The 26,375-nt window shown below is 49.8% G+C and overlaps 1 protein-coding gene across 1 annotated transcript; it reads left to right on the forward strand.

The window, feature by feature from the left end:
* Positions 1-1,124: 1,124 nt before the first annotated feature.
* On the forward strand, positions 1,125-22,294 carry LOC135810026 (bromodomain-containing protein DDB_G0280777-like). Its single transcript, XM_065323491.1, has 4 exons — positions 1,125-1,418; positions 8,415-9,783; positions 20,053-20,137; positions 21,828-22,294. The coding sequence occupies exons 1-4, from the start codon at positions 1,258-1,260 to the stop codon at positions 21,926-21,928; spliced, it is 1,716 nt and encodes a 571-aa protein (XP_065179563.1). The 5' UTR covers positions 1,125-1,257; the 3' UTR covers positions 21,929-22,294.
* The last annotated feature ends 4,081 nt before the right edge of the window (positions 22,295-26,375 follow it).

Below are 26,375 nucleotides of genomic sequence, written 5' to 3' on the forward strand. Positions count from 1 at the left end.
GCTTAGGCGATAATCAATGGGAGTCAATACGGTACTATTATTAAAGTATCTAATATTGACTGAGTACGAGGTCAATATACATGTAGGAAATAAAAGCCGAGTAAAAGACCGAGGCGAAGCCGAGTAAAAGACCGAGGCGAAGCCGAGTAAAAGACCGAGGCGAAGCCGAGGTCTTTTATGAGGCTTTATTTCCTATACTGACCAAGTACAAAGCCAATATTTGATTTATCACGACAGACAGTCTGTATTTCAAATTCCAGAACGATTACCGCAATATCTCTAATATAAGCACAGTCTCCAATAATAGCACGTCTCCAATAACAGAACACCTTGGGGTTGCATTCAAAACAATAAAGTGCTCAGTCTCCATTATAAGCACACTGTGTAAATTCATTATCTGTAAAGTAAAAAAAACCCTGAAATATGTGTGTCTGACATGAATTTGGCATGGCAACATGCCTCTGAAATGAGGTTGAAATAATAATATAATATTTGTTTGTCTCTTTCCCTCAAACCAGTTAATATTATAATTATATAAAGGAACGTCTCCATTAATAGCACGGGGCGGAGGTACATTGAAAAAATAAAGGACCGTGCTTATATTAGAGATAATTATATTAATACGGTACCTCGTGAATACCAGTTTTATGATTGCACAACCGTTGCACCATCACCTACTCATACTGTGACCGTGCTGCACTACTAGGCACCGTTCAACTGCGCCACCCATAAGCAGTCAAAATTAATAAGCAGACAATATAGCGCTAAGGAGTGAAATATGCAGGAATATTTGACTGCTTAGGTATAGCGAAAATCAATGGGAGTCAATACTAAGACTAAACTCTAAAGTAAGACTAAGAAAGTGATAAGGGAGTGTTCATCATGCATGATCAGCGTATCACCATGCATGATCACTGACCGTCTGTGCTGATCAGTGCAGTCACAAGGCGCCCGGATTGCCTGAAGCCAGAACGGGTGCAGTCCACAGTCAGTACAGCATGGTACAGTGACAGTAGCAAAAACGTGTCCCGCCTCGAATATCTCACCTTCACCATCTACGCTTGGGCCGCTTGCGGCGCGCGCATACACACTACCTCACGCCGGTTTCTTGAAAAACCAAGAAGATTGTTTTGTTTTTTTCCAGAACAATCGCTCAAATACATCTGTATGTTTACACAAGGGTCAGTCTTGACGAAAACAGCCTGAACGGCCTTTGAAGGCGACTGCACAATTTCCGTGTAGTAGTCGCTAATCGGAATGGGAAAGAGGAAGTTATACCGCCAGTTCAGGAAGGCCGAGCGAGCTATGGAGACGGCAGCAAACATGAGCGGCCGGGCAAGCGGACGGGTTCAAGCTGCGGAATTGACAAATGCTAGTTTTCCTGGACCTGCAGCATGGCAGCAATATCAACCATTACAGTGAGTGCATTCTGGTAATTCTTGTCATTCTCAGTTTTTGCCTTTTCCGCAGACAAACGTAAAACGAAAGAATGCCAACAGTTTTCGCTGAGTTGTTACCGATACAAAATCACCGTGTCAAACTCAAACAGTTACAAACTCAGTGATGTGAAAGAGTAGCGCGTGGATTTTGCCGTTTGCATCTGTACAGGAAAAATGCCTCATCGTAACGATGGTAATCTCTCGTCACCAAAACTGCACTGCCACAGTGCCAGGCTGTGTTCCGGTGATAGCTACCTGGCCCGTCCTTGCGGTACGCTTGCGTTTCATGCGTGCCCAAACGGGCCAAATGCAAACGCGTGTTCAGGCTTTCACGAGCCGTATTTTATGTTAGAGCGTGGGTCGTCTTCGGGTACTTATTATTTTGACTGCTCCAGTCAAACTGACTTGCATGTACATGTCGGAGTGGAACCACACATCTGTGCGTATTATTATTCATTTTGCTGGTTTTTGGAGTTTTTGGTGCAGTGCGTATGGAACGTGCCGAAATAGAGATTCCAACATGTTCATTTCTCAGTGTGTATCAGGTGCCTAGTTGTGTGCACGTATGCATTCTCGCGGAAATGTCTATGTGTGCACGTTTGCATTCTCGCCGGAAACGTCTACGGATGACGACAATAATTTAACAAATTCATGGACTGATCTGCTTTTTTTAGTGTTTGCACACTCTTGGCTGCTGCTGTGGCACTTTCGTATTTTCCGTGCTGCTTCGCTGTCCACGGCTGCACTAGCCGTATTAACTGTCGTACCCATATGCACACATACAATCCCTGGCTACGCTTTGGAACTGTTTTCGTTGCCTGTGTCCTCATCTCTCTGCGCTTTGTTTTCGCTGCCTAGGCTCTCATTCATCTTTGCTTGCTTGCTTGTATTGCTGACGTAACATATGCTGGTTTGTATTCGTGGGTCCCCATGGTGCATGGGCCACGCATACTCATCCGGCGGATATGTGTGAATAATAATAACGAGAGAGCTTGGAAGCTCAGGGCCCTACGCTATGCTTTTTTTGCCTTGATGACCTAGGCAAAAAAATGCATAGGGATATAACCGGATGTTATAAATTCTTATAAATTTCTCGATCACTGTAACCAGATACTATATACAGTCAGAAAGTGCAACAACTAGGCACAAAGCTGACAAAGTACTGAGACATTCGACGTCCTGACATCTAGCTTCAACACATCTCCCTTTGTCCCGTTGGGACTGTAGCTTGTGCTCGTTTTCGTTGCGCTTACCTTCCCCTCTTTGGTCTTTCCATAACCTTGAACCTTCCGAGTTGGAAGACTGTCGTTTAGCGCTACGGAGATGTGCTAAAGCTAGGTTTCAGGACGTCGAATGTCTCAGTACTTTGTCAGCTTTGTGCCTAGTAGTTGCACTTTCTGACTGTATATAGTATCTGGTTACAGTGATGGAGAGTTACTCTTAACTCGTATCCATATGTCCTCTTCCTTTCTACATTTATTATTGGCTCAACATCAGAGTTATAAATTTCTCCTATTTTTTTCACGACATAACCTGGGATTCGAACCCGCACTATCGCCCTGCATGCATCCCCCGATACACTTCGCATACATACTTTTTTGCCAGCTAGCTGGCCTCTGCGTACACCGCAGACACATCCACACACAACAGAAAGATACAGATCACAGTAGTAGTGTGGTCTTTGTTCACTCACGATAATAGTGTGGTGTTTGTCCACTCACAGTGGAAGATGGAAGAACTTAGCGTAGTGTATACATGAGCAAGAAAAAGGGCATGCCACCTCGCACATATACATGTAAACGTTTGTACTAGACCAACATGATGCAAAAAGTGAACCACTGTGGTGAATGGGGTCGCCCGATAATTAACCAGGCCGAAGCTGGCGGAAAAAACGCCAGGACCCCGGCGGGGGCACAACCCTGAGGGAAAACCGGTTACAATATCCCCATTTGATAAATGAACAAAACGTAGCCTGTATGACCTATCCAGAAGTGAGAATAAAGGAGAGGGCGGTTGGGCAACTACAAGGAAAGAGAAAGACCACGATGAAGAGAAAAGTTTGAGAAAATTGAGAAAAAACCAGCTGACGCAATCCTGGTGCCGTAACTATGGTGCAAATGATGGCAAAAAATACATTTTTCGTTTCATTCGCTACGCTTAGCCAACGAAAAATAACACAATTCTTTCAAGTTGCTTCACGTTATGATCTTGCATTTGAAAGCCCTATTTGAATATTGTGGCCAGCCGCCTTTGATGGTACGGTACGGTACGGTCGAGAATCATACGACACCGTCTACCGCCTTGATGACCTAGGCAAAAAAGTATAGGGATGTTATACATTTTTCAATTCTCCTATTTTGTTAAGGCATAACCTGGGATTCGAACCCGCACTATCACCCTACATGCATTCCTGATAGACTTCGCATTCTTCCAAGTTGCTTCACGTTATGATCTTGCGTTTAAAAGCCCTATTTTGATTATTGTGGCCAGCTGTTTGTGGCCAGCTGTCTTTGATGGTACGGTACGGGACAGGTACGGGATAACGCCAGGCGTGACACAAACAAAGGAACAAACACCAAATGTGTGGACCCTGGCTAGCGCCAGACATTACTGAAGTAACGTCTTCCTGCATAGCTACGGGAACGAGCGAGCTTGGAAGCTCAGGGCCCTACGCTATGCTTTTTTGCCTTGATGACCTAGACAAAAAAAGCATAGGGATGTTATAAATTCTTTTAAATTTCTATTTTTTGTTTTAGCCACAACCTGGGATTCGAACCCGCACTATCGTCCTGCATGCATCCCCGGACCCCCGATACACTTCCCATACATACTAATTCTTCCAAGTTGCTTCACGTTATGATCTTGTATTTGAAAGCCCTATTTGAATATGCATTGTGGCCAGCCGTCTTTGATTGTACGGTACGGTACGGGACAGGTACGGGACAGGTACGGGACAGGTACGGTCGAGGGTAATACGACACCATCTACCGCCTTGACGACAGCAAAACAAGAATAGGGATGTTATAAATTTTTCAATTTTCCTATTTTTTTTCAGGCATTACCGTACATGCAGTCACTCAGGTGCCGTTTACATGAGAAAAATATGCCCGGGCTTATTCGCCTTGGGCTTATATTTCAACCGTTTACATGACAGCTGAGTTCAGGTGAGTGACTGCGAGTTTTCCGCGCATTATCACTTTCACATCGCACATGAGCGCAGTGGTAAATGTTCGTGTATGATGAAATTTGGATCAAGAAGTGCCGGTTCACGCTTCTACTGCCTTTCCGATTTTCACTTAGTTTCGAGAAGGTGAAGGATCGGCTAGGACCTTCCACTTAACGAAAAATGCAAAGAAAAAATGCCAAAAAGGAACCAAAAAGACCCACTGTCCACGGCAACATCCTTTCAGGTTCACGAGGCAAAATCAAAAAATACGGGTCGCTCGCTGGACCGTTTACATGACAAAATAATAATAATAATACCACAGCACGCGTACAAAGGCCAAAGAACAATGCATGAGAATACACTGAAATTAAGCCAAGTCCGCTTCTGTCTCCAGTCAACAAAAAACTCATCCATAAACAATGTCTGATCTCCATTTCGACTTGTCTGCAGCAAATGCTCGTGCTCCTTCTAGGTCGCTGGCATTCTTCAAAGGAATGTCGTGCCCTGCCAGGTCCTTCATGATGGTGGTAGGGAGAGTAGCCGCGGGACGGCCCCTTCGTCCACGTGACCCCGCTTGAAAATAGCAGGACATCGCAAGGCAAGGGGGTGACTGCTCACTCATCCTCAGCACATGGCCAGTGAGGCTACGGCGTCACTTGGCAACAAGCTCCGACAGTGGCTGCGAGTCACATCTGGAATACAGATCATCATTCGTAATTCTGTCTGGATATCGCACTCCCACCAGGTTTCTGAGCTGTCGGCGGTGAAAACAGTCCAGTCGCTGAAAGACTGCCTGGGTTACTCCCCAAGTCTCACAGTTGTAAAGGAGGACGGGCAGCACAAGCAAGCTGTACAGCTTGAGCCTGGACCTTTCTGACACATGCTTGCGCCGCAGCCAGAGGCTGAACATACTACCGTATGCCTGGGATGCCAGCGAAATCCGCCTGTCGATATCCTCAGCGCCCCCCATAAGAGAGCCAAGCTGCCTGATGCTCCGCCAGGATGAATCGCCTGACGTAAAGTGCACCCATTCCGTTTTTTGCTCATTTACTTTAAGGTTCCAAGACTGCAGTGTCGAGGATATGATGGGTAGTGATTCCTCGAGCCAAGGTTTACTGGTAGAGTAGAACGTTATGTCATCAGCGTACCCGGTTTCTGGAGGGATGCCTCCATCAGTTATAGGTCGCTGTGGGAGTCTTGGGCGACATTCTTGCAGGGCGGCTTCAAGGTAACAGACGAACAGCACGGGACTTAGACTGTCCCCCTGGGGCGTGCCGATGGTGGTATGGAATGCCTTGGAAGTGGAGCTGCACATACGAACAGATATGGTGGTGCCATACAGAAGATGCTGTATCATGTGGACTTCATCGTGGCCAAGGAACGAGCTCATAACATCCAGGAGCTTGGCTCTGTTGATGGTGTCAAATGCCTTTGACATGTCTAGCCCCAAGGCATGACACTCCCACACGTACCTCTGTGACTTGGCCGATAACCAACGTTGGGTGAACACGACATCACTCGTTCCCCTTGCAGCTCGAAATCCCGACGAGGTGGGTCCCAGAAATTCTGACACTGCTGTTGATATCCGTGCCAGTATCACGAGTGAGAATACTTTCCTTATTGTATTGAGTAGGACTATCGGTCTCAAACTCGTTAGTGGACCGCGGGGTTTGTTTGGTTTGGCCAACGGGATTAGGACGCCTGGGCCGACGACGCTCGAGAAGTCTAGGCCTCGGGTGATGCTGGTATTCAGGAGATCTGCAACTATAGGACCGGTATATTCTGCGCCATATTTCAGCAGCTCTCCATGTACCAGGTCCTCTCCACAAGCCTTTTGGTTCTTCAACCGCTGAAGGGCTCGGCTCACCTCAGCAATGGCCACGGGAACCTCCAGCTTATGGGGCGTTGGGCGTTCGACTGTTGATATCAGCGCAGAATAGAACTGCTGTCGAAAGTGCGCCGCGATTATGTCCGCTTTTTCCTGGCTCTGGGCAAGAACTTCACCGTCGGTAGACTCAACCTTCACCGAACTATCTGCAGACTTCCGTTTCAGGGCCTTCGCTCCCTGAAACATCTTCACCGAATCAGGAGCGTTATCGATTTGTTCAGCAATTTTGTCGAGGCGATCATTGGCTTCTGAAAGCTGGGTGTTTCTGATTTTATGGAGAACTTGATTTCTTGCTTTCTTTAGCTCTGCTGCGTTGCTCGGCCCAGAGTCGATCAGAACCCTGAGCCGACTTTGCTCACGGGATAGTTCTTGAATTTCCGCACTTTCTTTTATCAGAGTGCCACGATTTGAGCGTCTCATGTGTCCAACAACCTCTTTGGCTGACTCCCTCATTAGGTTGGTTGTAGATTTCCAGAAATCCGCAACGGGAATGCTGTCTGCCACACTAGAGAACAGTAGAGAGGATTGGAGCTTCAGCTTTAGGTTTTCTCGGTATTTGAGGCTCTTTTCAGGATTCGCAAGCTCCGCCACAGCAAGAGGTTTCTCCATACTTTTTGTAGATTTTGCATCGTATGCTCTGAACAAGCGGCTTGTCTCCAGATCGGCAATAACGAGCTTATGATCACTGGCAAGCTGTGTCCCTCCATACGAGCGTGCCCTAATCAGCTGCGGACGCAGGTGCGTAGGGAGCAGCACGTAGTCAATCATGTTGTAGATTTTCTTTGTTTGGCCTGTTCCCTTGACCTTGACATGGCCTGTCCAGGTAGTCCTGTAACGCATTGAATATCGGAATACAGTGTTTGCCAGCAGGAGTTGTTGAGAAGCAGCCCACTCCACCAGCGCAGCGCCATTCTCGTTTCTAACTCCTTTGCTGTATTGGCCGACACAAGCGCTGGGAGTTGAACCAACTTTGCTGTTGAAATCTCCGGCGCAGATTTTGAGCGTTCTACTGCTCTGAGTCTTCCATGCTCGTGAAAGCGTTTGGTAGAATTCGTCTCGGAGAGCAGGGTTAGCAGTGGCCGTCGGGTTGGTTGGGCCGTAGGCCACGATGAATCTCACGTCCAGTGCCGTCAGTCGACTCTGTCGTGCCCGCCGGTCCTGGGGGATCTTGAAGTCGGCGTATCCGACAAAATAAGCCCTGCAGTTTTCTGGAAATGCCTGATCCCTCCACGTAACCGTGCTAGTTTATGAACAAAGCTTTAGTCGCACCAGGATCTAAGCCACTCGTCTCTTTTCGGGCCTAAATTTTGTATTTTGATGACATGCGGTATATAATGCGCACGGGACACTTGGAATTTTTTGGCAACCTAACTTTTAAAAATATAAGACTATCGGTACATACAAGACGCTATCAGTGGTTAAAAAGTTGAAAAGCACGACCAAAGTTCTAGCAAAAGTTGCTCATGGTTTGTCCTTCACTAAGAAGTCGGAACGGATAAAATAATTATATACATAATAAACGTAACATTGCAAGTCCATTAAATTTTTTGCAGTGTGTACGTGAACTGCAGTGTGTGTAGTGTGCCCATCATTGCCTTCAAAAAAGTGCGCTACTGTTTGTTTTAATCATCGAGTCGTTCTTGTGAAGCTTCCTTTTCATATCTTATCCTCGATACAATGGAGCCTCCTAAGTTGGGTGGTTGTTGCTTTGCGTTGTCGAATTGTGATGAGATGACCGTACTGCCCAATGGTCTAACTGGTCCGGCATCGTCACAAGCCACCATTCCACGCAGCCTTGGAATGTAGCATATATTCTGTTCGATGGCACTCACCTTCTCTTCTTTGGTATGGGTTCATGTCGATGTGTGTGTGTGTGTCTGTGTTTGTCTGTGTGGATGTTCTTTTTGAAACATGTGCTCAGTCCTCAGCCTGGAGTCCAATACTTGCTCCCCATGCCACCGGCACTCATTGTGCCGACTCGGGTACCGTATTATGCTGCAATTGCTCCGCAGCAGCTTCAGCAGCAGCAGCAGCCCCAGCAGCAGCTTCAACATCATCAGCCCCAGCAGCAGCTTCAGCAGCAACAGCCCCAGCAGCAGCTTCAGCTGCAGCAGCAGCCCCAGCAGCAGCAGCAGCAGCAGCCGCAGCAGCAGCCCCAGCAGCAGCTTCAGCAGCAGCAGCAGCCGCAGCAGCAGCCCCAGCAGCAGCTTCAGCAGCAGCCGCAGCAGCAGCCCCAGCAGCAGCTTCAGCAGCAGCAGCAGCAGCCGCAGCAGCAGCCCCAGCAGCAGCTTCAGCAGCAGCAGCAGCCGCAGCAGCAGCCCCAGCAGCAGCTTCAGCAGCAGCAGCAGCAGCCGCAGCAGCAGCCCCAGCATGGTACTTTAGCACAGGTAACAGGTCCCATGCAGAGCCCAGCATCAGCTGGATTATGTAGTGTATATGGGGGTGAAGGCCTGCTGCCTCCACCTATCCCTTTTGTGCAGCAACCTCCACTACCACCAACACCACCACCACCGCCGCCGCCGCCGCATGCAAGGCTGAAACCACACAGGAGATGGTCCACTCCACCGGTGTCAATGAGGCCACCATCAACGCATCACTCGAACGTACAAGATGTGGAACTGGAGGTTGAACAGGAGGTGGGTGTGAAGGTGGAAATGCAGAGAGACGCAAAATCTGGTGCACCAGTGATGAGCAAGGATATTATGGCCCAACAGTTGGCTTCAGAGCCGGGGTACTTGAATGTTTCTGCTGAACGCACTAGTACCATGTCACACAGCCATTGGAGCCGCGTGGGACACTCGCCTGCATGCAGTCATGTCCAAGGGCCCCGTACTGGTAAACGCATCAGTGGCAGCCGGAATGCAACGCTCGTCGATCCACGGACGGCGGCCAAATGCACTAGTGCTGTGTTTGCAGGCTACTCCAATGCCGGCACACAGGAAACCACCAACAGCACCACAGGACAACCCGTGCCTACGTGGGCGGTAAGCGAACTCACCATGCCAGGTTCACCGGCGCACTACTTCCAGAAAGATGCCACAGAAATTCAGTCCATGACAAAGTCACTGTCCTCTGTGCGCTCATCGGCAGAACACAATGGTGAACAGAGCCAAGAGTCTGAAGAGACGGAAGGGAGCATTGCTTCAACTCAGCCTGGTGCGATGCACGAAGCGCAGCGTAGGGAACGCAGACGCATGAAGCAGCGCAATCAATGGGAGAGCGTCTCGGTAAAGGTCTCCTTGAATAAAGACCTCAGCAAGTATTGGTGGAAGAAGCAGATTCTCCACAAGGTCAGTGCACGCATGTATGAATTTGCGCTTCCTCACTCCAATAATGGTCCTGTTCGGTCCTCCACCTTCTTCCATCATACGATTAGTAATATTACTACATGTATTAACCCTTTATGGACGGATTACTAGCACAGTACGCACCAGAATTACAAAATGTCAGTACAATTTTCAACTTTACCATGTCAAAACTTTGGTGTCCTTCACTTGATTTTCACAATCAAGGGCTCATTGGAAAGCTCTTGACGAGAGCAACGCCAGGGTACCAATCTCCATTATCCAGCCGCCACAAATCAGGCGCGGTAACACAGCAAAGTCGTCTCCAAGCCTGATATGCAAGCAAATTCGTCCCATCAACGCCATTCCACTCTCCTTCATCGCAGAACGCTCAAATCTGTTTGAGACGATTCAAACTTCAGCCGGCTACGTCATAATCATGTGCTGAGTCGCTCAAAGAGCACACGAAAAGGGATTTCCCCCCAAAATGGCGAAATGATTGATCAAAAATTTGAATTTGCCGAGGTAAGAATACGGCGTGCGATATCTCTGGCGTCCGACATTGTAACTCTTCGGCGATTGTTGCATTGGACAGCTTGGAGTTCCCGCTACCACGTAGACCCTTCGATTGTGGAATTTGCTCAAGAAACAATGGAGTTACGAAGTTACGAAGTTTCGATCTTATTAGATCGAAACTCGTACAGTCCGTCCATAAAGGGTTAATAGGTCGCGACACTGAGTTATGTCTTGTCTCATGTCACCATCTGTGCATACGCGTTTCGGGCACACGCGCGTGCTCGCGGCTCGCACGACCTGAACCATGTGAACCGTGAGCAGTACTTTCATCCATATTTGCATGCAACCTGCCCTTATTCATACATGTACTGATAGTGTAGCCAGTGCTGTTGTTAGTTTTATGTTTCGCAAGTGGAGACAAGTTGTAGTTTGTTTTCCTCTGCTCGAATGATGTGTTTGTTCTTGCAATAAGTCCTTCCGAATAATACCTTTCTCCTTGTCTGAGTCCTGTTCCATCGTGTCTGTTGTGAGAGTCAAGTGACTTTATTAGTGAGGGTTGTGACAGCCCGGACAGCACGAGATTACGAGTCCAGTGATCCGACATTCTGGTCCTTCGAGCCGGATCCTGTTGCGATTCGTCAGGTATGGACACATCGGAACATCAGACATCAGAAGTGGACGACGGAGCGAGCGTTGCTTCTCCTCGTGAGGAAGCTGCTGCTGCCGCCGCCGCTGAGAACACGCTCGGAGAGACAAGAAATTCGAGTGATGTTTCGGTTCTCGAGAAGCTCGTGAGAGATCGAAGCAAATTGAAAAGCAGTTTCACAAGAGTGGCTGGCGAGTTGCAGCGGGAGTTTGCTAAAAGAGCACCAAGTCTGCGGTACCTAGCTAGAGATTTACAAGAAGCTGAGCAACTAGATCAAGAGATTCGGGAGCTGGTTACCAGACACAGGGAAATCTTGGAGTCAAGAGATGACGACCGGGAACTGCTCAAACTAGATGGTTGGGACAGGGCGTACAGGACGCAGCGATCCTTCCTCTCCGATGTAAGCTCATACGTAGAGCGTGAGGAAAGGATGCAGGCTTCAACACGTAGTCCCTCCGTTGGTGTTGGCAGAAGCAGTTCCAGGTCAAACTCGAGAGGCACCCTGGACTTGGATGCCATGGAACAAATGTTGATGGTAGCAGAGCGTGCGCCGAATTCTGATATCCCTGGTGCCATTGGTCACACTTCGTTGCAGATGAGCAACAAGAGTCCTGTCACTGCAAGTGCTGCTGAAGTCCATGAAAGCAGTCTGGATGGCGTGCCTGCTGGCAATGCTGGTCATTCATCAAGTGGTGCTGGGCACCCAGCCATGCAGACTGTAAGTTCTAGTCTTGCTATTATGAGTGGCAGAAGATCAATGCCTGTGCTTGGTAGGACAACCCCTTCTTTGTCACCTCTACAAGTCAATAGGCCAGGTAGTGTATTGGGTACACTCACTGCATCCAGTAAGTTGGCTGGTACTACTACTAGTAGAAGTCAAGCAAGTGTGACCACCAGGTCCAGGGCACCTCAACTGGCTCTGGGTGTGGGTACACAAAGTGTGAGTGCTGTGCAAGTTGCTCAACAGCATCAAGTATTAGTTTCTGCTGTGAACAGTGGCAGTGTACCGTCAGTACCTGTGCCAGTGGCAGCTCCCTGTGCTCCACCAGTGCTAATGTCCGCACCCACAGCCACCATGCAGCTACCAACAGTGCATCAATCGGTAGCCACAGTTAGCAACACTGTGCCTTTTCCAAGTTATTGGTCAGGCCAGCAAGCATGCACCCAGGCGATGCCACCACTGCAGCCTGCGCTGCTGCAGCAGCCACAGCCGCAGACAGTTGCACCTATTGTTTCAAAACTGCCAATTTTCAATCCAGCAGCTGGACAGCTCAATCCATCGGCCTCATCGTTCAAGCCCATAAGTAGGCCAGCAGTGACCCTGCCTGTAACAGCACCAGTAACTGTTCAGTCGACACAGCTTCCACCATCCTACAAGCCGCCCACCATGCCGGTAGTAATAGAGCAAACTGTGAAGCCCATGGAACTGCCTAAGTTCAGCGGACTGGACCAGGACTACATTCCGTGGCGCCAAAGGTTCATCCGCGTCATCCATGAAAATCCCCGGTACACGAGCGATCACAAACTCGCGAGGCTGCGTGAGGCAGTGGATGGAGGCCGTGCTGCGGAGATTGTGAGAGGGATTCTGGATGGCCCGGACGCCTACAGCCATGTATGGACCGAGCTCGATGCTTGGTATGGTGGTAGCGACAGGCTAATAGAGCACCAGATTCGGGATGTAGTGAGTCAAGCACGTATTACCAGTGACGCAGACTTGAGTGGGCTGCAACGGTACGCCATCAAGCTCCGTACCACTGTCGCCAACCTCCGAGCAAGTGGTGTGAGTCCTGGAGTAGAGCTGTACATAATGGCGTCCGAGAAGGTACCCAAGCGTCTCTTGGTAAAGTATTTCGAGAGGCATGGCCAGGTCAATGACGTCTTCACGTTCTCTGCATGGCTGGTGGAGCACGTCCGCACTCTGAAGCGGGCAGCCGACAGGATTCCCACTGAACGCCCCAAAGACATCAGCAGTCAGGCTACCAGGGAACGATCCACGGCCACGCACCGTACATTTGTTGGGACTCATGACGCCGTCAGCAGCGGTGCCAAGGCGTCTTGCAAGAAGTGCAGTGGGCAGCACACCCTAGCCGAATGCAGCAGCTTCAAGGCATTGTCAACTAGCAAGCGTTGGGATTTGGTGAGGTTGCTCGAGCTGTGTGCGTGTTGCCTGTCATCTGGTCACTGGGCCGCTAGCTGCAGCAAAGACACCTGCAGTAAGTGCAACAAGCGGCATCATGGTTTGCTGCATGCTGAGATGAAGGGCCAGACAGGTGCGAGGCGCGGGCGACCCTCGCCAGCTCAGAGGTCTGTCACCAACCATTCTTCCTCGTCCACAGCCAGCCGTACTGGAGCTGGCTCCATTGGCAACTCTGCTGCGGTGAACGAGAACAGCCTCAGTACGCATGGCTGTGGTACCACTGCCGCATTCATGGTGTTGCAGGCCGACGTCATCGGCGAACATGGCAAGAAGATGAAGGCCACTGTGCTGCTTGACTCCGGATCGTCTTGCAGCTACATAACAGAGGATGCAGCTCACAAGCTGGAACTTGAAGGCCCGAAGTCACAAGTGGAAACGGCAGTCATCGGCGGCGGCAAGGTGACTGGGCTGAGACAACAGGTCAGCGTCAGCGTGTGCCGCACTGATGGTGACACTCCGAGCGTCACTGTGCTTGATGCCTGGGTACTGCCAGCAGTCACGGTCAACCTGCCACCAGTCGACTGGAATGCAGAGAAGAAGCACTGGTCCCACCTCCAGGACATACAGTTCCCCGACTCAGCTGGTCAGAGCATCGACCTACTGATCGGATTGAACGCTGCCAGCCTTCACACTGCGTATGAGGAGCGGAGTGGCAGTGAGGGAGGTCCGATTGCTCGGCTTACACCGCTGGGGTGGATCTGCTTTGGCCCGACGCCAATCGACGCTACTGCACCGCAGGCATTCACACTGCATGGCGCCTCCGTATCCAGCACAGCTCAACTCGACCAAATGGTGGAGAAGTTCTGGAGCCTAGAGGCTGTTGGTATGCAGCCTACAACCACGGAGTACCTGAGCCCTGCGGAGAAGCAAGCCGAGGCCGTCACATCCCGCAGCTTGAGTTACAGCGACTGCCGATTCCAGGTTGCCATTCCGTGGAAGGGTGGCACCAAGCCGAGTGTCCAGTCCAACAAACATCTCGCTTTGCACCGTCTGGAGTCTCTGCAAAGGGCACTTGACAAGCGGCCGTCAATCAAGCTGCAGTATACGAAAGTGCTGCAGGCGTACCTGGAAAAAGGATACATTCGACGCGTCTCCGAAGCGGCTGATCTCTCCATCCCTGACCAGTGGCACCTTCCCCACTTCCCTGTGGTACGGGATGACAAGACGACAACCAAAGTTCGAGTTGTTTTCGATGCAGCTGCCAAGTGCAACGGATATTCGATCAATGACCTGATGCATGCAGGGCCTAATCTGATGAACAACCTTGTTCATGTCCTGCTGCGCTTCTGTCTCGAGCCCATTGCGATCGCCGGTGACATTACAGAGATGTTCCTTCAGGTTCAACTCGCTCCTGAAGACCGCAAGTATCATCGATTCTTGTGGCAGTCGTCACCGGGCACCATCGACACCTTTGAGTTCCTGCGGCTGGTATTTGGCATCAAAGCCTCGCCATACCTGGCTGGCAGGGCGCTCAAACAAGTGGCAGAGGAGTGCTGTTCGACGGCGGTGCCTGCTGCTAAGGAAGCTATCGACCACAGCTTCTACGTCGATGATCTGCTCAACTCCCAACCAACTGAGCAACTGGCAATCTCTGTGCGAGCTGATCTGCAGCACACTTTGGCACGAGGAGGTTTCCATATTCGGAAATGGATCACCAACTCCCCCGCAGTGCTGCAGTCCATTCCTGTTGAACACCGCGCTGTGACAAATACCCGTGACATTGTCTCTCACGAGCAGCCACCTGCGTCTCCGAAGACTCTGGGGGTCACATGGGTTGCGGCGCAAGACCAGTTCACGTTCCGCTACCCAGAGCCGGTCGACGTAGAGTACACCCGGCGAGGTGTGCTCAGCTCCATGGCGCAGCTGTTTGATCCGCGTGGCCAGCTCAGCCCATTTACGATCCGAGCAAAGGTGAACTTCCAGCAGAGCTGCATCAGCGGGTTGGGATGGGACGATCCTCTTGGCCACGAACAAGCTGTGAAGTGGAAGCGGTGGTTCAGCGAGTTTGAAGACCTCAGCTCTCTCAACATTGAACGAAGCTTCAAGACTGCCGACAGCAGGGGAGAGCTGCAGTTGCACACGTTCTGCGATGCATCCGATGCCGCTTATGCCGCTGTGACGTACGTGCTATCACCGCAGACTGATGGCGTCAACAGAGTGACACTCGCCATGGCAAAGGCCCGACCCTCCCCGGTCCGTCGCAAGTCCATACCCATGCTAGAGCTTCAAGCCGCTGTGCTTGGCGGTCGGCTGGGTGCCAATGTCGGCGTTGCTCTAAGCATTCCATCGGCCCGCCGGTTCTTCTGGACGGATTCTATGAATGTTCTTTACTGGGTGAGATCTCCAAGCCGCAAGTTCAAGGTTGAGGTTGGGAACCGGATCTCGGAGATTCAGGAAACCACCAGTAGCCGGCACTGGCAGCACGTACCTGGTAAACGGAATCCTGCCGACCAAGCCACTCGCGGTCTCTCTGCTGCGCAGCTCGCGATCAATGAAGTCTGGTGGCATGGCCCTGCGTTTCTTGCTGCTCCGGAATCTGAATGGCCAGCAAAGCAGATTGTCGTTCCCCAGGAGCTGCCAGGACTGACAAAGAAATCCATGTGTGCTAGCTTCGTCGGAAGTTCTACTGCTGCAGCACCCACTGATCTTGGTCCAGCCCGGTACTCATCGCTGGACAAGCTGATTCGCATCACAGGCTGGTGCCGTAGGTTTGCTCGCCGTGCGCGCCGTAAACCACAGCCAGCGGATAGCAGTCAACAGCAGGTCACTGTGGCTACAAAGACTGGGACGCTTGTCATCAACGAACTCTCGGCAGAGGAGCTGCAACAAGCGGAGCGTCTCTGGATCAGTCAGGCTCAGCAAGATGCGTATCCAGAAGTGTTCAAACGTGTCCTGGGCAACAAGGAGCTGCTGGGTTCGGATGCGTTGGTGCAGCTGCGACCTACCATGGATCAGTCTCACGGCATCCCAGTCATGCGGGTCGGTGGTCGACTACAGACGTCCCACCATCTCCCTGGCGAGCTGAGGAGTCCCACCATCCTGCCCCCAAGGCACCGCGTCACCCAGCTGGTGATTGGACGCGAGGATGACCGCTGTCGCCACTCAGTCGGGCCCAACCACCTCCTCTCCAATCTGGCCGACAAGTTTTGGATTGTTCGTGGCAAGATGGCTGTGCGTTCCCACCGCCATGCTTGCGTGAAGTGTCGCAGAACCTGGGCTAGGACAGCCAATCCAGTCATGGGCCAGCTTCCTGTCTTCCGCACAGCACCACCACTGCAAACCTTCTCTCGCGTTGGTATTGACTTTGCCGGCCCGTTCCACACTCGGCAGGGCAGAGGTCGTACCCAGCTGAAGCGGTATGTATGCGTGTTCAAATGTCTGCAGACAGGCGCCTGCCATCTGGAAGTTGTCAACTCTTTGGATGTGGACGGCTTCCTCCTATGCTTCACTCGCTTCTGCAAGCGCCGCGGAACTCCTACAGAGATTCTTTCGGACAACGGAACAAACTTTGTTGCCGCCGAGCGAGAGCTGAGGGAGGCTTGGAGTCAAGCTAGTGAGCAAGCAGGCCAGCGACTCGCTACACAAGGCATCAAATGGCGTTTCAACCCACCGTTGTCGCCCCATTTTGGTGGCTATTTTGAGTGCCTGGTCAAGGCAATGAAGAAGGCTCTCCAGTCCGTGTTGTACCGTGCCGACTTGACTGATGAGGAGCTCCAGACAGCGCTAATTCAAGCCGAAGCGTTGCTGAATTCGCGTCCGCTGACTGTCGTTTCAAGCGATGCTGATGACCCGGCCCCCCTGACACCGCTGCACTTTCTTGTTGGCCATCAAGATGTCTCTGCTGCCCTGGAAGATGTTGCTGATGCAGAACGAGTGGTACACCCACATCGCCGTTGGAAGTATGTTCAGCGGCTGACACGTGACGTGTGGAGCAGGTGGCTCAAGGAAGTTGTGCCGAAGCTGAATGTGCGCTCCAAATGGCACCGCGGCGAGCAGAATGTCAAAGTAGGTGATGTCATGATTGTGCTTGAGGAGCACACGCCACGAGCCCGCTGGCCACTCGGGAGAGTGCAAGCTACGTACCCCGGTGAAGATGGTGTAGTGCGCGTCGTGGACATCAAGATCAACGGCAAGATCTACCGTCGTTCAGTTGGCCGCCTTGTGCCGCTGGAGGTACCCGACGCTTCACCCGCAAACGCCATTCGCAGCGTCAACACCGGCATGACCATTGGTGACATCACCGAGTGATCAGTAATGTGTGTTCCGCTCATACTTTGCTTTCATCTTCTCACATAAATCTGTGTGTGAAATAGATTCTCACTCATAGAAGTTTCTTTTCGTTCGAGAGGGAGGTATGTTCGGTCCTCCACCTTCTTCCATCATACGATTAGTAATATTACTACATGTATTAATAGGTCGCGACACTGAGTTATGTCTTGTCTCATGTCACCATCTGTGCATACGCGTTTCGGGCACACGCGCGTGCTCGCGGCTCGCACGACCTGAACCATGTGAACCGTGAGCAGTACTTTCATCCATATGTGCATGCAACCTGCCCTTATTCATACATGTACTGATAGTGTAGCCAGTGCTGTTGTTAGTTTTATGTTTCGCAAGTGGAGACAAGTTGTAGTTTGTTTTCCTCTGCTCGAATGATGTGTTTGTTCTTGCAATAAGTCCTTCCGAATAATACCTTTCTCCTTGTCTGAGTCCTGTTCCATCGTGTCTGTTGTGAGAGTCAAGTGACTTTATTAGTGAGGGTTGTGACAGCCCGGACAGCACGAGATTACGAGTCCAGTGATCCGACAGGTCCATTTACTGCGATTCGAATCAATGTGTAATGCACCAGTTTTCCGGGCCTGGCCCATTATCACGGTCAATATACATGTAGGTACACACTTGAATAAGGATCATCGTGTAGTAATTGGGGGAAATAGGAGGCTTGTTCCAATCAAATGCTTCGATGTTGCTTTCCGCGCTCCTTGCTTTCAGTCTATGCAAGGAAATGCCTGCGATGAGCTGGCCCTGGGATTCAGTGCATGCAAGAAAATCGCTGTGAGCTAGCTCTGGGTGCTTTGAAAAGAAGTGATGGAAAGCAACTCAAAATGATCAAAGGAGTGTAATTTTAGAAAGACCTGCTATTCAACTGCTCAGTGTTTTTCGGTATAATGACATTCCCCAAACTGTCTTCGTTAGGATGTGCGGTGTTGTACTGAAGTAGTGGAAAGTCTTGTGCCTACTTTATCCTACACAGCATCTCTGGGGATGTGGTCTAAGACTGTGATTGAGGAACAGAGGGTACCCGGTTCAAGTCCTGCTTGGAAGCGGAAGGGTTTTTTCCGCCCGTGGTGCGACCCACGGTTAATTGGGAACCCGTGGCCTGGCACGAGGGAAGCCTGGATGCAGTGAATAGGATTTTCGGTCTTTGACTACTTTGTGGTGGGTCTTTTCTACTCGCCTCCCACCGCTTGTTAGCTGAATCCGCCCGTTGATCTTAGAGGGTGGTGGCGTTGCTGTGGATGCGGAAAACTCAGCCCTCCAACCGAGTCTCGCGCGAACCGTGAATTTTGTGTGCAAGTTGTAGCTTGCCAAGTGCTGTTCTAAGCACATTAAGTGATATTACACGACCAGAAAGTGGACGGAAAGCGTGCGTTGAATGTTGACCATCCGGGGAAATGGCTGAATTAACTATGATTACTTCTGGCCATAATTTTTAAGCCTAACTATTACACTATTACAAGTCATGCAACTGTTTTGCGGAAAACTCGGCCTCTAGCCGAGTCTCGCGTAAACCGTGGATTTAGTTTAAACTGTTACCATAATTGTAGAATGCCACACGACCACCTTAGTGAGTGTGCAGTAGTTTGTGATGATGCATGCTCAGCTTAAGGGAGTGCGCCGATATCGAGGAACATAGAGTTCAGAGTTCGAAAGGTAACGAAACAGAATAGCAAACACAGAGACGGAAGGTCAGCATGCTATGCTTGCCCACGCCTATTGCCGTCTTGGATATCCGAGCCCTCGCGCCTCAGACAATTCTTTCAAATGTCTACCGGTACTGTCCTGGTGCTAGTTCAATATTCCGTGCTTCCTAGATGTCAGCTGCAGAGCAGGCCAAGCCACACTATCAAGCCATGCAGTTGTCCACGGGCATTTCGTTCATGAGAATTTGAACTTGTATAGTGGTATCTGCAGACTTAGTTGTCTGTTGATTGCCTACGGGGGGGGGGGGGGGGGGGCATGAAACAATTAGTTACCAGGAATGATGTGTGGTGCTCTGTGTCGCATGTATTTACTGGTAACTGTATTTTTGTGATAGCTTGCCTAGACCCTGGTCTCAGTGGTTTGGTAGGCCAGTGCTTCTAGCGTATACAAACGTGATTCATTCCCTGTACTCCACCTTTTATCTGATCGTTGCAAAGGGTGTGAAGATGGAGCCCACGTGTTTTGGAAGTGGTCCTACAAACTGGTCCTACAAAGTCTGTTCACGGCAATAGCGGCATTCGAGTGTGAAATTTTGCACTCCACTGCCATGGCGGATATGCTAACTTTACTTCTTTGTTGTTACTGGCATGGCAAGCCGAGAAAGATCTCACGTCTCACCAGTATGCATTGGTCAAAGTTCCTTTATGATATAATTTGGATGCCAGCGACATGACATGCGTGATATACAATCGACGTGGTCGTATATTTGTTACCATTGCTTTGGTTTGTGAAGACCTCCACTCCAAAAAATTGTTGTGTGCAATTCTCAAGCGGCAGCGCTTTTGCAGTGCGATTTCAAGGATCTCAGTTTTTTTTCTTCTTTGCCACATGTTCGCTCGTGACAAGTCACAGTGTGAATCATTGTGAATGGTGTAATTTTATGGCTGCATACATCCAGCTGGAGTATTGTGCCCTGTTTGTGCTTGCCTAGGACTTGTTCAAACTGCTTGCAAAAAGGCTGGAAGACTTGGTGAGGTGGAAGATGCGATGTGATCTGCACAAGGTCTCTCCGCAAGGTACATAATTACTATGGTGATAATGATGATCAAGATGATTGACAAGGCTCTCAGAACTGGTCGCCAGCACTGAAAGATGTTCAGGGTCTTTTTGATGCAATACATAGCAGGGTTCTATGCCAATTCAATAGTTGGAGGGCGGGGACGGGGCAACAGTTACCCTGTTACTCATTTTCCATTTTCTAAATGTCTTGCCATGCGAAATGCAACATACCGGGGCGAATCCCTGATTTCACCCCCCCCCCCCCCCCCCCGGGCAAGTGTTGTTTTTGTGAACCCTCTGCTACTGACTATCGACTGGATTTTTGTTGAATGGCATGAAAAACACAAAAATCGACAAATGAGTAGGGGGGGGGGGGGGGTGCCACTTTTTCACAGGATGGTGCTCAATCAGAGTAGGGGCACTTTCAGAGGGATTTGGACCATTCAAAATCTCTCGAACGGTGGCGATTTCCAGAAAAGGATACATGTAGGGGTCTACGTCATGTATGGCCGCATAAATGGCCTTCAACCCGTTCTTCTATTCGCGGCTAAAGGTATTCATGTCAGTAATACCTACATGTATAATATCAGAGCATGTCGCGGCAGATTTCTAAGCAGATTTTTCTTGGTTATAAAGTGCAGGTTTGTGTGTAAAGAGACGAATCTCCTATTCCAAACCCCGATGCGATAGGCTGCCAAAAGGCTTTGAATTTTTACATTTTGCAACAAATTGGCTCCATGGCGATTATTTTTCTACTACTTCCTCCGCTAACAAAAGCTTCGTGATGGATTTTTTGAGGGACTGGTTTGTGCACAAACTGCCGGGAGATGAGTCGTGATCACTTTCTCGGCCTTCCATGGCATGCCATGAAAGCCATGAAAGAGATTGATGCAAGTAAATCGACCGAGGTTCAGGCAATCCTGAATCGGCACATTCAGAGGCTTGAGGAATTACTGAACGTCAGCAAATTGTTCGGGGGTGGATTGCGTACTCTCATGACGATGCGACCCTAAAGATTTCAGCAAAATCGAACTGAAAATGGTTTTTGACCTCCAATAATTATGTTTCGTGATTATTTTTATAGACCTAAGCAACCCTGAATAACCCGATTGCAAAGGAAAGTTGGTTGCTCCCCACGTTGAGCTCGCACTTTCTGCCACGAGCCAGCCAGCAGGCGACAACTTTCACACCAAGGTTCAATTCGAGTTCAACTCGAGTGACAGGACTGCACCCAAAAAAGGTCAAACAGGCTAGTAAGTTGTACCCTACAGGCACGGTGACCAGGTGACTGGTGTACGCAGGAGCATGTGACCGCTTGTTCAACCATGTTCGATTGGGAATAAAGGAGGAACGCTGCATCGCAGCCTTTTCGAACCAAAACCAGTCGACTCAGCGTCCAAAAGACTACAACACATGGGCCAATCGCGGTCATCCGTGCTTTTATAAGAACGACATAGCACTTTTAGTGAGATTTTGCATACAAATCCCCATCTAGTAGGGCGCAGTCACCCAGTTTCGGTGGAAGTGCGCGGGTTCGATTGGGAAAAAAGAAGGAAGGGAGCGTCGCAGCTTCCTCGGACCAAGACCATTCGACTCTGCACCTCGAAGACTACAACTGGTGAAAATTTGATTTTAGGGTATACTTCCCCTTTAACTGAAAAAAAGTACCTGCAAAGACCTGTCTAGTGTGTCTTTGCCCATCTGCAGTGTCAAGATTCGTGGCAATCGTCATGAGGAGATTCTTTCAAATTGAGAAGAAGCTAGAGAGGCAGGAGCAACTCCACCGCTTGCTCGAGTGCTTGGGATAAATAATGGACATGCCTCTCTTGAAGAGTTAAAGAGCATGAAACCAATAATACTGAACTGAAGTGATAAAACTCTAACGATACATACGAACGTTTCATGTCAAGGACGGAACGTAGAGTTCTATCATGAATAACCCAGGCAATATTTGTCACGAGTCTTGTAGTGTGCATATTCAATACCCAGGTGTAAATATACCGTAGTGAAAACTGCAGTTTGTTGTTTGCACTTACATGTATGGCTAGAGTTTTAACATAGGCTGCTGGTTCCACACAGTTGTTGCTTCTTTGTTGTTGTTGTTTGACATCTTTCATTCTCATCGTCACGATGTTGGTCTGTGGTCAATAAGAGAAATTGTTTTTCCACCAGTGTATGGGTGTATTTTTTTACTAGTATAGTAGTAGTATTGACATATCCGCGGCAAGCCGCTTATGTACAACGGCATGGGAGAGGATAACAAAAAATGAAAATATATTGTTGGGGAAATCCACGCTATTATCCAATATTCAACAATGACGGGTGTGGGGTTATACCAAATTCCCATAATGTGGAAGTACGTTATTATTGTTGAAAGCACTAGGTGATCTGCACTCTACAATGTGACCTGTGCGATTATATCGTTGAATGATTGCCTGTTCCGAGCCACCAAACGCAGTGTCTCCAGGTCCTTCAGACTCCGGAGACGCATGGACGTTGCCTTGGCTAACTCGTTGTCTATCACCACTGGTAGGGTGATGCGCGGGCGTCCGAGCCAGCCCCGATTCTGTCGCTGGAAATACGCTGTCATGCTCACCTGCGCTGGAGTTGCTTCAGGGAGGCGTAGAATATGACCAAACAGTTTCCACCGTGCTCTTCTGCTTAGTACGGATATTGGCTCGGCATTGCAGCGGGTATATAGGTCTGTGTTGGTGATAATTTCCGGGTAAGATATCCCTAATAGACGGCGGAGCTGCTTTCTGTGGAACGCATCCATTGCTGTAGCATCCCGGGATGAAAGCACCCACACGCCACAGTTGTAGGTCAAAATAGATAGCACAAATGCATCAAACAACCTCAGGCGGGTTGCTTCAGAGATAGCTTGTCTCCGCATCCACAGGTTGACAAGTGTGTTGAAGGCAGCTGCGGCTTGTTGGCGCCGGCGCTTGAGGTCTTCTGTGACTCCGTACAGTGAACCAAGCAACCGGTGGACCTCCATCGTTCCTCACCTCTTCTTGCAACAGCCTCTTCTTGGTATAGATGGGTCCACTCGGTCTTGGTAGGGTTGATGTTGAGGTTCCACTCTTTGAAAACTACCTCTGCCTCTGTTAGTGCGCACGCTAGATGTTGACGGTCCGTGGAGTACAGGTTAACGTCGTCCATGTATGCTGTTTCGCAAGGTATGGACATATCGACAGTCGTGTAGGCTGTCCCTCCAATATTCAGTATGGCAGGTCTTGGCGATATCCTGGGACGCAGGCAACGCATTGTCGCTTCGAGATAACAGGTGAATAGCACCGGCGACAAACTATCTCCTTGTGGGATGCCTATTGATGTTGGAAATTCTGCCGAGAGCGCATTCTTTATCTTCACTCTTAGCCTTGTGTTGTGCAACAACATCTCCACCATTCGTACCTCATCTGTGTTAACTATTTGTTTCATTACCTCCACCAATCTCCCCCGCTGCACTGTGTCGAACGCCTTGCTCATATCCATTCCGAGGACCGTACATTGCCACTTGAAACGTTCAGCCTTGGCTGCCAGCCACCGGCCACACCAGACATTATCCGCGGTACTCCGACCCGGACGGGAAGCGCTCTGGGTTGGAGATAGGTAGGAGTCAATCTTTGGCATAATCCTGCGAAGTGTGATTGTTGACAGGCATTTGCGTATAGAGTTCAAGAGTATTATTGGCCTGATACTGGTTAGCGGCCCTCTGGGTTTCCCTGGTTTCGGGAGCGGGATTAGTGTTCCACATCCAAGATCCATTCCACTGCCATCCGCAAAACATTGGTTTAGAATGGCAGCGATCTCATGTGCGATCCTCTCACCAGCATGCTTGAACAGGTCCCCGGGGATGCCATCCGGCCCAGCTGCCCTCTGCGATTTGAGTAATCTAATTGCCAGTGCAACCTCCGCAGCGCTGATCCTATCTTCAAGATACTTCGAGCCCAGCGGTCTCAGAATATCATTTACTGCAGATGGATCCCGAAACTGCTGCCTGAAGTGGTCAGCTACCTTCTCTGCCGCTTCTTTATCGTTGGCGATTATCCGTCCAAGAGCGTCATGAACAACCAATGGCGCGGGAGACTGCCGCCGCAGCAAAGAGGCTGCTTGAAAGACCCTTGCATTGTTTTTCAGCTTCTCTACTTCTTGAGCGAAGGAGTCCAGGCGGGCTTCAGAGTTGTTCCGGGCGATATCTCGTATCTGGTGTAATATCTGATTCCGATCGCGTTTCAGTGATTTCCTCCCGTCTGGGCATTTTGTCGAGTCGATTTTTACCCGCAGTTCTTTTTGTTGTGCTGATAGAAGGGCTATGCCAGGATCATGGGCTTTTCGGCTACATTCGGCTCTCTTTTTATATCCAACTGTTTTTGTTGCAGCCGACTCCAGTGCATCCATCACACCTCCGAAACGTGCCTCAGCTGAAACAGTTCCCTGCTGCGTTTGTTGCGTTGCCAGTGCTTTGTCTACCTCCTCCTGGAATTGACTACAGACCTGGGGGTTCTGAGTAAACATCGAGGTGTTGAAGCTACGCTTAGTTGTCTGGTTTCCCTTCCGCCAGATTGGAAATAACGCACGAAGCTGCAGTGTGGCAATGACTATTCTGTGGTCCGTTGGTGTCTCGCAGCCTGCATAGCTACGTGCATTACACAGCAGTGGCTTGTGTTGCGTACGGCAAAGAACAAAATCGATCTGGTTGTAGACAGGTTGTGGGCCAACTTCTCCACTCCCAGGTTGCCGCCAACCCGTCCATGTAGTGCGGTGGCTCTGGCGGTGTTGAAAAGCTGTATTGGCCAAGAAGGCATCATTTTCAATTGACCATTCCAACATGTGTTGTCCGTTATCATTTCTGGCGCCTCTGCTGAAGGAGCCTAGCCATTTACTTTCATCAGCTCTCTTACGAATTCCAACTTTGCTGTTGAAGTCTCCAGCGATGAAGCATAGAACTCCGCTTCTCGTTGTATCTTTCCATACAGTCGACAAGGCGCTGTAGAACTCCTCTCTCAGCGATGGGTTCCCTTCACAGGAAACAGCGGTAGGGCCATATGCACTTATGACACGTACCGTGTTGTGAGTTGGTTTACAATTACTATTATTTTTGTTGCAAGGGAAAACAAATTCCGCAACACCAATTCTCTCACCAACGCTCCAGTATCTTGACAGGAACGGGTCCCGACGAGGAGCGACGACAATGCCTACTCCTCGCTGATATCCATGGTCCTGAGCGAACGTTATGAGCCGGTACCCCAGCGGTAACACGGTACAATTTGCTTCACAAATTTTTGTTTCTTGGACTGCACAAACATCAACTCGATACCGCTTCAGGTCTCGTTCGAGCGAGTGCCTCTTCCATGGCGCAGTGAGTCCTCGTATGTTGAACGTAGCGACCCTAAACTCATTGTTTAGCCCAAACCGTTGTGCAGACTGTTGTGGAGGATCCGAGGAGGAACCTCCATCCATGGCCGTCACCCCATGGTCCAAAAGACCATGGGGTGACTAGTATTCACAAACCCAACTCGTAAAATAAATTACGTGGACAAAAACAAACCACTACTGAGTAGGGGCTACAATGGGCAGCAGTGATGGTGAGGTGCCAGGGGCTCCACCGACCAAAGCCTGGGTCTGGGCTTCAATGCCACAAGCGCGCACCAGGAAAAAGGAAACAGAAATGTGTGTGGAAGTAGAATGCAAAAGTGCCGGTTTGCGTTTAGAAAAATAAAACCAGATATTAAAACAAGACATTGTGAATAATCACTGTTTGGAGTGACCACGTAAATGACTGTATGCAACACACGGGTGAGCAGTGAGCCCTCGACTCTGAGCAAGGCCAGGTACGCGGGTCCGGGTTAGCGGGTCTGGCAAGCGACGAGCTCGAAAATTACAGGGAATGTTTTTTACTAGCAAACACAGCCCTACTAATAATCGGGGGGAAGAGGACAACTGAAATGACACTGGACAACAAAACAAAGGGGAGTAGGGGCGATGAGCCGATGTGGTTGGCGAGGCGAATCTGTTGCCCAGTACCAGTTTGATAACCAGGAAGTCCCATCATGACTCATCAGTAGTAGTACGTCTCGGTGCTCTCCAGTGTTTTGCCTTGCTGCCGTTTTCCATATCTGATAGTGTTGCAACAAGTAGTTAGTTCTGTGAGTTTTGCGTGTGAAGACTGTGTTGTGCCATGAACTGTGCTGCCTACTCTGGTTTGGTATGGTTCACGGTACTGTGTGTGTGTGACGCAGCTACCGGGTGGAA

Source organism: Sycon ciliatum, chromosome 2, assembly GCF_964019385.1.
Source record: "Sycon ciliatum chromosome 2, ocSycCili1.1, whole genome shotgun sequence".
NCBI lineage: Eukaryota > Metazoa > Porifera > Calcarea > Leucosolenida > Sycettidae > Sycon > Sycon ciliatum.